Genomic DNA, 16,000 nt, shown 5'->3' with positions numbered 1-16,000 from the left:
TACCATTGTATCAACTGGGTGTTGAACAGGGAAACACGACATGCAGGATAGCAGTCTTTAAGAACAGGGACTGAACCAAACTAGTTTAAATGTGTGTGAGTTTGTTGTGTAGACTGGCAGAAGGTTTGCAAGGACTTTAACATGGTTTGTGGGAACACTGTACTTCTGCTATATACATCAGGTCAGTATAATGTTATTGTTTAATCGCTTCATTGTTTGTTGAATGCGAACATAAAAGGGTTTCTATTCTATTATATCTTGACTCCTGACAGCCTTCTAAACACGACAGGCTATCATGTTCCATCCTGACAATATTTAAAGATCACTATTGTGCCATAATCTACTGAGTACAGACTGCTTTGACATGTCTAGTTTAATAAGTGATTTCTCTATTACCATTTGGATGATAACGTCTGGAAAACGGTCTGTTATTATTAACTGTTCACATGAACTACTGCTGCTAATCAGTGGGAACTGCTACGTATATTAGACAATTAAAGTGGAAAAACTTGTCCAGATGATATTTTGGTTCAATCTGAATAAGTTACATTTAGATTTGCTTTTTAATCTAAGCAATAGTAAAAGTCCACGTTAGTGCAGCAAACGGTGTAATCTTTTAACGTCAGCAAACACCAGAAGGTTCTGACAGTTTGGTGTTATCTGGTGCTAAAACATTTACACCATTTGCTGTACTAACGTGGACTTTTACTATTGCTTAGATTAAAAAGCAAATCTAAATGTAACTTTCAAAAGTTTGGAAATTTTATGTAAATGCAAAAATATTATCAGTTTAAAGCTTGGTCATATAGTGGCTGCCTCTGCTTCAGCCACTTGCTCCATCATTCTTCCAGTCCGTTGTTCCTGCATCAGTCGCCACAGCTAAAGAGGTATGCATACTTTTCTCAGTTCTAGTTCTACTATTGAACGATGGGTTTGGAATGGGGAAACTGAACCGACAGGACAAGGATCCAAAAGGACAGGGACTGAACACGACTAGTTTAAATTCTATTTTTGTGTGAGCATATTATCTACTTAATACATAATTTTGCAATACACATAATCCACGTGTAGCTACACAAAATATACTTTTTGGTGGTTATATCCCATTGAATGGATGGAGCTGCAATCTAGACGGAGAAGCATTAATTAATTTTTATTTCATCTGACCTGACTTTGCAGCAGCTAGACTTTGTCGTGGGCTCTGTTCACCAGGATCACAGAAATCAAGATGTTCTGGAAAAACAATAAATTGGATTTTAGTTTGTATTTACACTTTTGGAGACAATATGTGAAAGGAAGAGAAATAAAGGGCTAATGTCTCATCAAGACCTAGACTCTACAGAAACTCATCCATGAATGATTACTGCAACAGCTTCTGCCTAAAATAAATAAATGAAACTGCTGCAGCTGATACAGAACGCTGCTGAAAGTGTTCTCAATAAAACTAGGAAGATAGAGCACATAACACCAGTTTTAAAGTCCCTACATTGGCTCCTTGTAGCTCAGAGAATAGACTTTAAAATACTGTTGCTAGTTTGTAAATCACTGAATGGTTTAGCACCACAATACATTAAATATCTTCTGTTGTATCAACCTTCCAGACCTCTCAGGTCTTCTGGTTCAGGTCTGCTGTGCATCCCCAGAACCAGAACCAAATGAGGAAAAGCAGCATTTAGCATCTATGCACCACAAATCTGGAACAGACTGCCAGAAAACTGCAAAATAGCAGAAACACTGACTTCCTTTAAGTCACGGCTAAAAAACCACCTGTTTAGTTCATTATAAATGAAACATTATGTGTAACGATTGCACTTAACAATTATTGACCTTGTGTTCTACAACTTTGTATTTTTTTTGTTTTTATAAGCACTTTGAACTACTTTGTTGCTAAAATGTGATTTACAAATAAAAAAAAGAGTGATTTATTGATTGATACGTCTTTGTGAAAGCAAAATGTGTGGCACGTACAGAGTCCTGACCTCAACCCGACAGAATACTGTTGGGACGAATTAGAGTGGAGACTGAGAGCCAGGTCTTCTTGTCCAACATCAGTGTGTGACCTCACAAATGGGAGAAAAGTTTAAGCTGTTCTAGCTACAAAGGGTGGACCAATATGGAGGATTTTTTCTGCCATAACCTAATAGTACACATCTTCAGCTTGAAAGCAGGATTTCCCGTCTTTTGTTATCAAAACTTTGAAAACTTTTTCTTACATTTTTAACTTTACATTTTAAATTACATGCTCCTTAACTACAGATGAAACCAAATAATTTGAGAAGAACATTTGCATGATTGGATTAGCAATTTATAATATGCAAAAGAGTTAAATTTTAGCTCTGAATGAAGCAGTTTGACTGATTGGTTGTGTTTTTTTTTGTGACAACACACTATAAAACTATAGTTTAAGAGTTTAGAGCAGCAACACATCAGCACACATGATTTACCCTACTTTGTTAAGCTGATCACAGGTTTTTGAAGTATTTCCACATGTGTGTCTGAGGGTAGGTCTTTTCTAAACAGCAGAGTATTTAAGGAGCAATTATTGTAGAAATCCTGAAACGGCCGGCCAACCCTTCATCACTTGATAATATATTCCAGAACGACTTTGTTGTTGGAAAAACGTAAGATTTTATTTCGGTTTTAAAATACAAGTATAGTGTTTGCTGGAGCTCCTGTGAGATTAAATTCTAATATTCCTTATTTATGGACATCACACTGATAAATATTGCTTTTCTGTCTTTTTGGACTGTTAATTTGTTGCAGGGTTGCGAGGATGAAGCCCAAAATGTTCCTGATTGGTTCTGTGTGGTTGTCTCTTTGCTGCCTGCTTCATGCTCAACCAGAGGGGGTAAGTTTTCGTTTTGTTGGTGTCATAGTGCAAATTTAATATACTTTATGTTACACTTTTCCTTTTCTTTTTTTTTCCAAAGTAAAAAAATAATATCTACTATTGAAAACAACAATAATAATAATAATAATAATAATACATACCTTTGGGCACTTAAATAACTTAAAAACAACATAATATGTAGGAAAAAACATAAGATACAGAAATCCTCCAGCTGTGAGTTTGACAATGAGGAACAGAAAAAAAACAACCAAGTCTGATTTTAACTAAATGTGCAGATTCAGTTTTATTTTTGGTGAAGATCTTACATCAAAACAATTGTACTTGCAAAATTCATAAAAGATTATTTCGATTTGAAGTTTGCAATGCTATTTTTAAAAATTTTATTTCCTACATTGAAGCATGCAACATCACTGTTATTTCCAAATAAGTAAGTGAAGTGAATGTAACTTCATCTACTTCCTGCTTTGCTCTTTGTCCTATTTATATCTATTTTTTCTCATTGATTTTAGACTGGTTTTCCTCTGGACATGGCTGTGAACTCTGTTGATGACATGTACTCTACCTGTGCTGCAGACATGGAGACAAAGGTCAAGGAGAAGTACTTTGAAGAGGACATGAAAAATAATTTATTCAAGAAGGTGTGGAACGCAGCAAAACAATGTGCAGAGAGAAATATGAAACAAAAAGAACCAGTAGATAAGGCTCTAACAGAGAATCACATGCAAGCAATTTGTGTTTACACAGCAGGAGGAAAAGAAAACTTCTATAACGTATTCAACAAAGCAGTCCGGACCAATAGACAACAATATAGTTCATCCTTTCCATTCCATTCTTTACATTTCTGGCTGACCAGAGCAATACAGATCCTCAAAAACAATCATAATGAATGTTACACAACTTTCCGTAAAACCAAAGATATCTTCACTGGTAAAGTCAACCAAAAAATGCGATTTGGTAATTTTGCCTCCTCCTCCAAAAAATCAACTCTGAGAAAGTTTGGTGAGACAACATGCTTTAAAATTACAACCTGTCATGGAGCTTATTTGAAAAACTACCCAAAGCTTGAAGATGATGAGCAGGAGGTGCTGATTCCACCTTATGAGACGTTCAAGATAATCAGCAAAACTAAACCTCCAGAACTTGACGACTGTAAGACTGTCTATGTTCTGGAACCTACTGGGGTCCAAAGCAATCTTGACTGTCAAGTTGCAAACCAAATAATTTTGTGATTTTCTTTCTTCACATGCATAAATTTAGAACAGTTTCATCTTGTTCTAAATTCACACCTGGCTGATCTTTAAAGAGAAAGTTCAGATTGATCTCAATCAACTTCCTCACTTAAAATAAACCTGCAGAAATTTAGGCTGTAGCGTAAAGCTAATGTCGAGCTTCTCTATGCTACTTAGAACCGTTTAACTGCTGCAAGCTGAAGCTTTGGGTTTGCTTCAAGGACAGGGTTTTTAAACCATCGTTTTGCTAATGTGAAAGTATTTCTGCTGGAAGAAAATACTGTTCATTTTCTTTATTCTGTGCAACTTCAATAAATACATTAATAAGTAAATACGTGTTATGTTTCTTTAATGAATGTCAGCATTGTGCATGTATTAAATTATACAATATTTTAGAAGGATTATATGTGTATTGTTTGTATAATAATAGATGAATGAATTAATATAACTGAATATTTCTGAGTAGTTTAAGTTTGGTCTGTGACTTTAAATAAAAAGGTCCATGCTTTCCTAAACGGCGACTATATTTGAATTCAAGTTTCAACTTGTAACTTTAAGTTGCAAAGTCAGACCAAAGTATTGCTGTTCCACTTTATATTGACCTGAACTGAATAAAAGTGAAGGATTTAAAGCATGATATGTCTACTTTAAAGATCAAAGATATCTAAATTTTGGGGTTGCTTTTAGTCTAATAATAATTGGTCCTTGAAATGTCTCTTTGCACAGAATCTATACTCAGTTTTAATTTTCTACTTTGTGGATCTGCATGTCTGAACTCCTTAGGAAGTGCTCTGCAGGGGTCTTAAGAGAAGCAGGAAGTGGTATGTTGACTAAAAGGTCTTTTGCTGATCTGCAGATTCATGGTTAACATATAAAAAGCAACTATGTGTGAGGCCAGTCATGGAGAAAGGATATTGGTGTGAATAAATGTATGATTTTGAAGAGAATCATCCATTGTGTAAGTACTATCAACAATATATGAACCATGTATATATATAAACTGTTTTATTCTGCAAAAGCTGTGACACATCATTTGTTCTTCTGTTGGCGGGTTAGAGGTTAGGATTAGGTCAAAATGCAACTTCGTATCAACACACTTCTGTGTTGAGACTTTCATGTTCTCCTTTTTGCAGAGCGCTGTCCCAGAAGGACATTCAGTTGATTTCCTCTTCCTCCAAGTGAAGCTCATATCCACTAATGTGCCACCTTTGATGAAGTCATCTAGCCTTTAACTACCAGGCTCATCTTTCGCTTTTTCCAACTCATCAGTGGAATAACGGGAACAAGTTGTTGGTTCATGACCGTTCATGAATTTGAGATAAAGGGTGTTTATAAATTATTATGATGGATGTCTTCTGAGAATATATAGTTGAACTGCAATCTTTTTGAACATGTAAGATATATTAGTTTAAAAGTCTCAACTTGATCTGTTTGATTTGGTAACATTTCCCTCCCCTCTTTGTCAATCGCTCTTTAGAGGTTTTCACAGAAAAAGATGTGGGTAGTACACGACCAAATAAGATAGATGATCAAGGGTGAAATAGGTTTCACTTCCTCTTTGTGTTGATATACTTTTGTCATGTTTAGCTATTACCATGCAGAGGTTTCTGTAAACATCATAAAAGTAGCATGAAATAATAACATGATACAGGCAACCATAACATGGTTTACAAATCCAAAAATGGTATCTGCATGTCCAATTAGGCATTTGGAATAAAGTTAGGGATGTCACTAAAGGCTTGATTGTTAATATTGGAGAGCAGCAGGGTGTTTATATAGGTAGCTCTAAAAAAGAGGAAAAAACAAATACTGCTGGTGACTTACTAGCAAAAGTAATTGCTTCAGTGTTTTAATTGTCACTTCATACCAAATGCAAAACAGGTGTAAACTAATAGGTCCTTTTAGTGGTTTTGTGAACTGAAGGGCTGACGGGTCACCCTGTTGACCGACCAGAACATCTGCTGTGCTCTTCCTGAGCATTGCACTAAGACTGCGGGAGAGTTAAAGGTTAAATAGTTAAATCCATTCAAAACTTTGCCAAAAAAAAAAAAAAAAGAAAAAAGTAGTAGTAGTATTCATTTAATGATTTCCTGCTCACTCTGTACTTGTGGACTGATGGCTGCTTGGTGCCAAGTTTCGGGTGAGATGGTGCAGTTTGGGTCCAACATGAATGTCATACATGACAACACAATGATGATCTTAAAAGGACGGGACATAAAAGTCTCGTTTACGTCACACAGCAAAATAACATATCTTACTAATCATTCATAAATTTTAACCAAAATATCATCTGCAGAAGTTTTTCCACTATTATTGTCTAATACACATAGCAGTTCCCACTGATTAGCAGTAGCAGTTCATGTGAACAGTTAATAATATATCTACTATTCAAATAGTAACGGAGACGAGCTGTGATGTTTTTCTGCGATTGTTGTTGACTAAAATAACTGATTTTGCCGAGACTTTTTCAAACATTGTTGTCAAAGTTGCTAATTTTTTAAGGGTTTCTTTGCCATAACTCAGGCTTCCCTTTCCTTCTCCTTATCAAATATAATATCTCGTTACCTGAGAAGACCTTGCCTCATCGTCCTGCTGCTGGCCTCTCCTCTAAGGTCTCCTCCCCGATTCTTTGCTCTTTCTGTTGTGACAATAAAGATTTATTTCAAATACGTGGAAAACAACAGCGAGTCCGACTTCTGAACAGAAATGAAAGAGGACTGGGTTTAGTCCTGGCATTAACAAACTATTAATTAATGTAAAATAGTTAACAACAACATCAAAATTCTTGCTAACTAGCTTGTTTGGAAGAAAACTCTGCAAAGTTTCTTGCTAGGTACTGAATGTGAAACAGACTGTGCAGCTCAGCTGAACTGCAGCTCTCCCCTCAGTGATCAGATCTACAAGTGTAACTGTGGTGTACATGTGTGGCTGTGACCGCTAGGTGGCGCGGGTGTAGTTGGACCAATGTTCTTGTGCTGCAAGTTAGAAACAAAGTGGAAAGGATATGTGTATACATATGTATATAAAATTAGAAAGATGACGCGTCATTTCCAGAAGTTTCTGACAGTTTGGTGTTATCTGGTGCTAAAACGTTTACACCATTTGCTGCGTTGACGTGAACCTTTAGCACTGTTTAGATTAAAGAGCAAATCTAACACTAACATGCAAAGTTTTGAAAGATATATGCAAATCTCTGTTTAAAGCCTGGTCATACATTCATTTCTCCAGTCCTTTTCTGCATCTGCTTGAGTCATTTGCTTCCTCATACTGCCAGTCCACTGTTCCTGCAACTGTCACCACAACTAAAGAGATCTGCATACTTTTTTTTTGCGGTCATTTTAACATCTAACTGTTAAAGAGTGAAGCGCTATTAAGTTAAGCCAATCCTGGTGCTTTAGGGACATCTGCATGTTTTATGTGTATGTGTGAGCCAACATGTTATCTTAATGATTAAAGGGTTTTGCAAAACTTGATAAAATACTGAGCAGGTAGATCTACCATTGTATCAACTGGGTGTTGAACAGGGAAACACGACATGCAGGATAGCAGTCTTTAAGAACAGGGACTGAACCTAACTAGTTTAAATGTGTGTGAGTTTGTTGTGTAGACTGGCAGAAGGCTTGCAAGGACTTTAACATGGTTTGTGGGAACACTGTACTTCTGTTATATACATCAGGTCAGTATAATGTTATTGTTTAATCGCTTCATTTTTTGTTGAATGCGAACCTAAAAGGGTTTCTATTCTATCTTGACTCCTGACAACCTTCTAAACACGACAGGCTATCATGTTCCATCCTGACAATATTTAAAGATCACTATTGTGCCATAATCTACTGAGTACAGACTGCTTTGACATGTCTAGTTTAATAAGTGATTTCTCTATTACCATTTGGATGATAACGTCTGGAAAACGGTCTGTTATTATTAACTGTTCACATGAACTACTGCTGCTAATCAGTGGGAACTGCTACGTATATTAGACAATTAAAGTGGAAAAACTTGTCCAGATGATATTTTGGTTCAATCTGAATAAGTTACATTTAGATTTGCTTTTTAATCTAAGCAATAGTAAAAGTCCACGTTAGTGCAGCAAACGGTGTAATCTTTTAACGTCAGCAAACACCAGAAGGTTCTGACAGTTTGGTGTTTGCTGACGTTAAAAGATTACACCGTTTGCTGTACTAACGTGGACTTTTACTATTGCTTAGATTAAAAAGCAAATCTAAATGTAACTTGCAAAAGTTTGGAAATTTTATGTAAATGCAAAAATATTATCAGTTTAAAGCTTGGTCATATAGTGGCTGCCTCTGCTTCAGCCACTTGCTCCATCATTCTTCCAGTCCGTTGTTCCTGCACCAGTCGCCACAGCTAAAGAGGTATGCATACTTTTCTCAGTTCTAGTTCTACTATTGAATGATGGGTTTGGAATGGGGAAACTGAACCGACAGGACAAGGATCCAAAAGGACAGGGACTGAATACGACTAGGATAACAGAAATCAAGATGTTCTGGAAAAACAATAAATTGGATTTTAGTTTGTATTTGCACTTTTGGAGACAATATGTGAAAGGAAGAGAAATCAAGGGCTAATGTCTCATCAAGACCTAGACTCTACAGAAACTCATCCATGAATGATTACTGCAACAGCTTCTGCCTAAAAAAAAAAAAAAAAAAAAAAAAATCTGTGAAACTGCTGCAGCTGATACAGAACGCTGCTGAAAGTGTTCTCAATAAAACTAGGAAGATAGAGCACATAACACCAGTTTTAAAGTCCCTACATTGGCTCCTTGTAGCTCAGAGAATAAACTTTAAAATACTGTTGCCAGTTTGTAAATCACTGAATGGTTTAGCACCACAATACATTAAATATCTTCTGTTGTATCAACCTTCCAGACATCTCAGGTCTTCTGGTTCAGGTCTGCTGTGCATCCCCAGAACCAGAACCAAACGAGGAGAAGCAGCATTTAGCATCTATGCACCGAAAATCTGGAACAAACTTCCAGAAAACGGCAAAATAGCAGAAACACTGACTTCCTTTAAGTCGAGGCTAAAAACACCAGCTGTTTAGTTCATTATAAATGAAACACTATGATGTATAACGATTGCAATTATTGACCTTAAGTTCTACAACTTTGTATTTTTTGTGTGTTTTTATAAGCACTTTGAACTGCCTTGTTGCTAAAATATGATTTACAAATAAAATAGAGTGATTTATTGATTGACATGTCTTTGTGAACAAAGCAAAATGTGTGGCATGTGTGTTTGTCTTATACAAGCTTGCTCAATGTGTGGTCTGGCACGTGCTTGACTCTAACTGTGCTTGGAACTTAATGAAGTAGATTAGAAATATTCTTTATTGTCCCATAGTGGGGAAATTTCCATCTAACAGCAGCAATGTGACAGGCAATCGCAGCATGCAAGCACACAACGATAAAATATCTCACAACAATCCAAAGCAATTTGCAACAGAGTAGAATTTGTTTTTATAAATGTGCAAAATGTGCATGTGTACTTGCACATTAAAAGACAGCAGACTTTTAAAAAAAATTGTATCAATGTGAGCTACACCACCTGCGAAACACACAGGTCTAAAAAAACCCCAAAAACTTAATGCAATAAATACTTGAATTACAATAAGAATAATTTGTTATTAGCAGTTAGTTCAGCATACAAATATGCTTACGCATCATTTATCATAAATGTGACCAGTATAACATGTCTTAAGATTCACTGGCCGATTATTTTATTAGAAATTAATTGAAGTGCAAAAATACATATATTTTAATTTTAATTGCTTGTATTGCATTTGCCTTTATAAGACTATTTGATCTTCATATATTCTCAATGATGTCTTCTAATACATTACCCCTCTTTCTCTCACCTACAGCTGTCCACATTTTGTTTTGGCTGGTTTTCAGAGTTGTCTGCTGAGTCAAGATGGCAAGGTTGGTCATTTTGGTGGCTGTGTTCATGTTATTTGGATCCTCTCTTGGGTGCCTGTTGGGAAAGTGGCTAACGCAGGTGAGGGATATTGGTTTAATTGCTGCACAACCTTACATCCAGAACATAAACATGACTAATAAATCATATTTTCCTTTTGTTTTTCTGTTTAATGTGGGCAGAAAATTCAAGATTGCAGAAATCCTCCAATCCCGCTAAACATGGCTCCAGACTCTGTTGATGACATGTACGACAAATGTGAAGAGAAGATGAAGGAAAAAATAGAGAAAGAGTTTTTACAAAATGAGAAAAACAAAAATAAAAACTTCGAAGAGGCCTGGAGTAAAGCTGAGGAATACTACAAGAGTGAATGGGAGAAAAAAAAACAGCCACTGATGAAAGAACAAATCATAGCTGCTCATGCGTACAGCCTTGAAGAACCAGCTTTATACCGTGAATTCAACAATGCAGTCCGAACACAAAAGTCTGTGTACAAAACCAACTTCCCGTATCACACTCTGCACTTCTACCTCACCATGGCCCTGCGCACCATCAAACCTACAGCAGAAAATTGTGTCACTGGCTACCGTAGAGCAAGCTGTAAATTCAGGAAAGATGTTCTCAACAAAGAGATTCGTTTTGGTGCTTTTTCCTCCAGTTCAATAGGTGGCTATTGTGATAAAAAGTTTGGTGAGGAATCATGCTTTGAAATCACCACATGTTTTGGAGCACAGATCTCAAAGTTCTCTGCGTTTCCATCCGAAAATGAAGTCCTGGTCCCTCCGTATGAGGTTTTTAAAGTAACAGAAGTGAAGGAAAGCTCTGAGCAGAACAAGCTTCCTTGTAAGGTTGTCTACAAACTTCAGAGCACAAAAACAACAAGTTCCAATTTAAACTGTGCTTTTTTCAACAATAAATAAAAATTCTACTCAGACAATAACCATCTACAAAGTTTTAACTGAAACATTCTAGAAATAAAAATAACTCTGCCGATGTCGACATAATTTGATATTTTCTCCCAAGAAAATGGGCCTAATCAGTTTTACACAGTGAAGTAATTAGATATAATGATAACAAATGTACAACAGAGTGTGAAAACCTATGTAAGATTTTAAATGTGTTTAAATTGTTAAGCTGAATTTCAGTAAGGACCGATCATATTAGTTTTCTCTAAAACCATTAACTTTCTTCTCTGCTGTTTTTGTTCTTCAATAAAAACTGAGCCCAAATCAGTGCTACTATGCCTTTTTTCTGTCTCAGCTTGTTACAGCAAATGGCCTCCCAAACTGAGCTTTGTGATGTCTGTCTGCAATTTTAACAGTGCAACAAAATCAATAAAAACATGATGTCAAATGATTCATTAATAACCTCTTGGGAACACAGTCTCTTTTTTGAATATTTTTGGGACAGTTCTCATAAACAACATCCCCATTAAGAATTCCTTATATCTCGTAAACTACAAGGTGTATTTGACTGGTTCAGGTGTCAAAATAAAAGTAATGTTCCGGAGAAAACTAGAAGTCTAAAAATAAATATTTGTATTACTGAGAAAGAACAAATACAAATGGCACACAATGAAGAAATACAAAATTAAAATAAATTCTAATAATAAAACACATTATGTAATGTGTATTTCTCTTAAAAGCATGCAGTGGAAACCCAAAACCTCTAATAATTCACAATGCAGGTTCTGACCACTTACTGGACCAAAGTTTATTCCAAAAAGATTCAGCATAGACATTTTAGAAAGATATTGGTTGATAAAATTCCAGGCAAACATTCAAAATGTGCCATTTTTGGACATTTTGGCACCATGAGTACAATTACAAATTTCTCTATTTATTTATTTTCCCCCCCAACTATATCTTGCTATAAATTTTATTTGCAATTAATAACAGTGGGGTTTTTTAAGAGAGAGAACAGCTCAACTGGTTGGCAGAAGGTGTTTAGTCCAAGTCTCTATAGGTGGTGTTGATACCACAGTGCTGTGGGACACTGGATCTCAGGTATCCATCGTGGGACCAGACTGGAAAAGAAAACACCTTGCAGACGTTGAAGTGAGACCAGTGGAAGAACTGCTTAAAGGAGGAGTACTGGATCTCTCTCATCCTGAAAAGAATTGTGGTTCAGCTGTCATGGCATATCCAGACTTGGAGAAGCCATTTGTGCTTCATGTTACGCATGAGAGAAGGGCCTAGGTGTAGTTCTGCACCAACAAGAGGCAGAACTAAGAGTTATAGCATATAGGTCCAGAACATTGACAGCTGCAGAGAAATATTACAAACTACACTCTGGCAAGCTGGAATTACTGACACTGAAATGGGCCATAACTGAGCGGTTTTGTAGTCTAAAGCGATAACAATTCGCTCACCTACGTCACCAAAACTGCCATGCTTAATGCCACCGGACACCGCTGGGTAGCAAAGGTGTCAGACTACAGATTCGCCATCAAGTACAGGCCATGTTCATCCAATGGAGATGCAGATTTTTGATTCTGAAGACCAAACTCCATTGAGAAAATTATTTAAGAATGTACATCTGAATGCCAGCCTGAAGTCCTGGAGACAATCAGCAAAGCCATGGAAGGCAAAAACATGGGGCAGGTCAACATGTAACAGACACATGACCAGAGGAAAGCTGCATGTTAGAACGGATCCAGTTCCAGAAGACGGCATGAAAGCAGCTTATAACTCAAATCCAGCTATAAACAGAGTTCTGGCTCTTAAAAGAACACAATCATCTCTAAAACACAAACAAAAGCTGAAAGAAGATAAAACTGTAAGACAGCTCCTCAAAGAGTGGCCTCATCTGCAGATTGATGATGATGGTGGGATCCTCAGGAGAATAACAACATCTAGATCACAGCTGGTCATCCCAGAGTCCCTAAAATCAATCATCTACAAACACCTGCGTGAAGACGTGGGACACGTGGGAGCAGATAGAAAGGTTGCCCTGGCCAGAGATCATTTTTACTGGCCTAAAATGCAGCAGGAAATTGAACATCACATTACTCAAGTATAAAAAGAAAGAAACCCTATAGAGTGATCAGAACACCCATCCAGAGTATCCCAACATCTGCACCATTTGAGATGATCTCCATCGACTACTTGCACTTGGAGAAATGTAAGGGAGGTGAAGAAATCATACTTGTGGTGCATCACTTCCTCAAATTTCCTTTGCACATGTTGCATCCTAGAAGTATTTTATTTAAATTATTACAATTTTTTAAAGTTAAGCATAAAACACTTTTTTATTCATTTATTTATTTAACGTGTTTTACTTGCCCAGATATTTTTGTTCAGCCGCAGGACGTTGACAGAATCGCATGTTTGCTTTGTAGCAGAAGTAGTGTCAGTTGTCACATTGTAGCTCTAGAAGAAGTGAACAATTCTAAAAATATACTTACAGTGTGAGGCAAATAAAGTTGCCAAAACAGAAGACAGAGTCCTGTTTGTTTCATGAGTGAAACACACAGAACCTACACTCAGTTTTTGTTTACCAGTTTGTGGTTCTGCGTGTCAGGCCTCCTCAAGACGTGGTCTGCAGGGGTCTTACGAGAAGCAGAAAGTGGTATGTCGACTAAAAGAGGTACCACACCTTTGCTGCTCTGCCGATTTACGGTTAACATATATAAAAATAATTATTAATATGTGAGACCATTCATGACACTGGACTTAACGGGTGTGAATAAAAGCATGATATTAAAGATAATAATCTATTATGCATGTACTGCTAGACAATACATAGACTATTTGCTAGGATTTATGATAGATAAGGTGAAACTCCTCCTTCTCTCTCCTGTCTAAACTAAATTAGCTGAGGGGATGGGGGTTTGCCCAACTAAACATTTTAAGGTCTTCTCTTTAAAATTTGTCTTCACTTGTATTTTGACCTGTAACTGTTTAATATCCATGTCATTTGTTTGATTTAAAGTAAAGAAATCACCTGTGGACCCGCCCATCCTTCCTTTTTTTCCATCTTATTCCTAATTTGCTCAGAAACTCTTCAAAGACCCCAGGTAAAATCCTACTTTTTATTTAAATCAAAGATTGGTTTTATTATTAAGATATACATAACTTTCAATTTTATTTCCTAAAACGTTTATTTTTTCATTGCGGATTCTCTTTTTACATTGTTTCATTGTTTTGTGAGAAACAGCTGTCTCTTCTCCTGCCAGACAAAAAGAAAATGTTTGCGTGAAAATAAACAGATACAAATCTGCAAGGGCTATGAATTTAGGATTCAACTGTATTGGTTTTAATTTATCTTGCAAATAAGTGTATAATAATCTCTTTTCAGGATTGCTAAATTGTGGTGAAAAACCTCCAATGGTGCTTGTATCACAGTGTAAAAAGGATCATAGATTATCATAATAAGGAAACAAGTTGGAGCTTTAATGATTCAACTTATTTTTTTTTAAAACCTTAAAAGAGCGACCTTAAAATTACGAACACTGTAAGGGTAAAATGTTGCCATTTCAGCCTGCTTGTTTATTTTATGTTAGACCCTTAGCTCGTGCATTGAAATGACATAAATGGGAATAGTAAATAAACAATGATAGGAAAGGAAAAATCTGCATTTACTGTGTCTTTGCAGGACTAAATACTAAAGGTGGTAACAATGACCATGTGGACGTTCCTGCTTGTGCTGTTTGGAGAGTCTGTCTCAGCTGCAAAGGTAATTTAAAATGAAACAAACAGGAGATTTGTGAGTTTCTTAATTCAGACACAAAGGTAAAGAAATGTTTAACATCCGTCTTGTTGTCTTCTGGCAGATTTACAGATCCCAGACTGACACTCCACTCCCATTGGACATGGCTCCAAACTCTGTCGATGACATGTACGAAGGCTGCGCAAACAAGATGGCGGCCAAAGTAAAGACAGAGTTTTTGGTCAACGAGAAAAAGATGAGCAAAAATTTTAGCCTGGCTTGGGACGAAGCGGAAAAACGGTACAATAAGAAATGGAAGCCCAGGGGTGGGAAGAAAAAATCCCAAGTCCTGGAGAAGGAACAAAACATGGCCGTCTATGCTTACACTCTGGACAAACCAGAAATATTCACTGAATTCAACAGCGTGGTGAGAACGCAGAGGGCTCAGTACGCTGGCACGTTTCAGTATCACTCCCTGCACTTCTTTCTGACGGGCGCTCTCAGAGCCCTCAACACCAGGAAGCCAAAGACAGAAAGATGCCTTAATGGTTACCGGAGAGTCAACAGAAAATTCGACCTGAACGTTCTCAGCAAAGAAATCCGCTTTGGTGCTTTCACCTCGAGCTCGATGGGAACGTATCCCCGCGAAGAAAAATTTGGCTACGAGACCTGTTTCGAGATTTACACCTGCTTAGGAGCAGACATCTCACTGTACTCCAAGTTTGGAGAGTCAGAGGGAGAAGTCCTGGTTCCTCCATATGAAATCTTTAACGTTACAGACATAAAGCAGAAATCTGAGAACGAGGACCTTCCATGTAAAGTTGTGTTGAAACTGAAGAGCACAGAAAAGGCTCTGTCCAACCTAAACTGTACGCTTTTCACGGATAATTGATCCAAATAAATCTTTAAAAATTATTTCCAATTTTAGTGACACATAAGAGCAAATTACATTTATTTTGACATGCATTTCCGTTTTATTACTACTGTATTATCAAAAAAATATGCATAGTTTCACCATCATAAACATAAAGACCATTTAATAAAATAAGGTCAAACATAGCTTTAGATGTATTTTTGCTTTTAACTGATGTTTAAAAGTGTAAAAGAAAAAAAAAAAAACTATGCCAAATGAGCACTTTCGACTGCAAACTGAAAGTATTTGTATACATTTCATATCTGTTCTTCTTCACATCCTCCTGTAAAATGCATCATTCGATACAAATAAATCTGGTTGCCACACCACAAATATGTCTGACAGAATTTATATTGTTTTAGTTCAGAGCAGCTTGTTTGTGAACTGTTGGACGATTGGGGCTGAAGGGTTTTAAGGT

At 36.7% G+C, this 16,000-nt stretch overlaps 4 protein-coding genes across 7 annotated transcripts in view; 3 read left to right on the top strand and 1 right to left on the bottom strand.

The window, feature by feature from the left end:
- The window catches only part of LOC122829361 (GPI-linked NAD(P)(+)--arginine ADP-ribosyltransferase 1-like), a 32,277-nt gene extending 16,378 nt beyond the window's left edge, over positions 1–15,899 (top strand). Inside the window, exons 1-4 of one of the 2 annotated variants that reach the window (XM_044113847.1) lie at positions 13,589–13,607; positions 13,953–14,037; positions 14,616–14,696; positions 14,794–15,899. In XM_044113847.1, coding sequence (XP_043969782.1) covers positions 14,640–14,696; positions 14,794–15,561 — 825 coding nt within the window. In that variant the 5' untranslated portion in view covers positions 13,589–13,607; positions 13,953–14,037; positions 14,616–14,639 and the 3' untranslated portion in view covers positions 15,562–15,899. Of the gene's footprint in view, positions 1–13,588; positions 13,608–13,952; positions 14,038–14,615; positions 14,697–14,793 lie in introns of those variants that run through there. The other variant, XM_044113846.1, reaches the window with a different exon arrangement.
- Positions 1–16,000, bottom strand: part of LOC122829353 (ecto-ADP-ribosyltransferase 4-like) — a 74,293-nt gene that overhangs the window by 53,103 nt on the left and 5,190 nt on the right. The window contains exons 2-3 of one of the 3 annotated variants that reach the window (XM_044113836.1): positions 9,961–10,076; positions 6,646–6,718 (exon numbers count right to left, since the gene is read on the bottom strand). The exons of the other annotated variants lie outside the window; for them this stretch is intronic. The gene's annotated coding sequence lies outside the window, so the exon portion shown is untranslated. The remainder of the gene's footprint in view (positions 1–6,645; positions 6,719–9,960; positions 10,077–16,000) is intronic. 3 annotated transcript variants of the gene reach the window in all.
- Positions 857–4,412, top strand: LOC122829366 (erythroblast NAD(P)(+)--arginine ADP-ribosyltransferase-like). Its single transcript, XM_044113857.1, has 3 exons — positions 857–887; positions 2,764–2,848; positions 3,361–4,412. Exons 2-3 carry the CDS (start codon positions 2,774–2,776, stop codon positions 4,078–4,080), a joined length of 795 nt encoding a protein of 264 aa, XP_043969792.1. The 5' UTR covers positions 857–887; positions 2,764–2,773; the 3' UTR covers positions 4,081–4,412.
- On the top strand, positions 8,411–11,169 carry LOC122829362 (ecto-ADP-ribosyltransferase 5-like). The gene is made up of 3 exons (XM_044113848.1): positions 8,411–8,456; positions 9,967–10,100; positions 10,202–11,169. The coding sequence occupies exons 2-3, from the start codon at positions 10,017–10,019 to the stop codon at positions 10,937–10,939; spliced, it is 822 nt and encodes a 273-aa protein (XP_043969783.1). The 5' UTR covers positions 8,411–8,456; positions 9,967–10,016; the 3' UTR covers positions 10,940–11,169.

This window comes from Gambusia affinis, linkage group LG04 (genome assembly GCF_019740435.1).
Source record: "Gambusia affinis linkage group LG04, SWU_Gaff_1.0, whole genome shotgun sequence".
Classification (NCBI taxonomy): domain Eukaryota; kingdom Metazoa; phylum Chordata; class Actinopteri; order Cyprinodontiformes; family Poeciliidae; genus Gambusia; species Gambusia affinis.
Note: the sequence above shows the minus strand (reverse complement) of the source record. Positions and strands in the feature narration are given on the sequence as shown.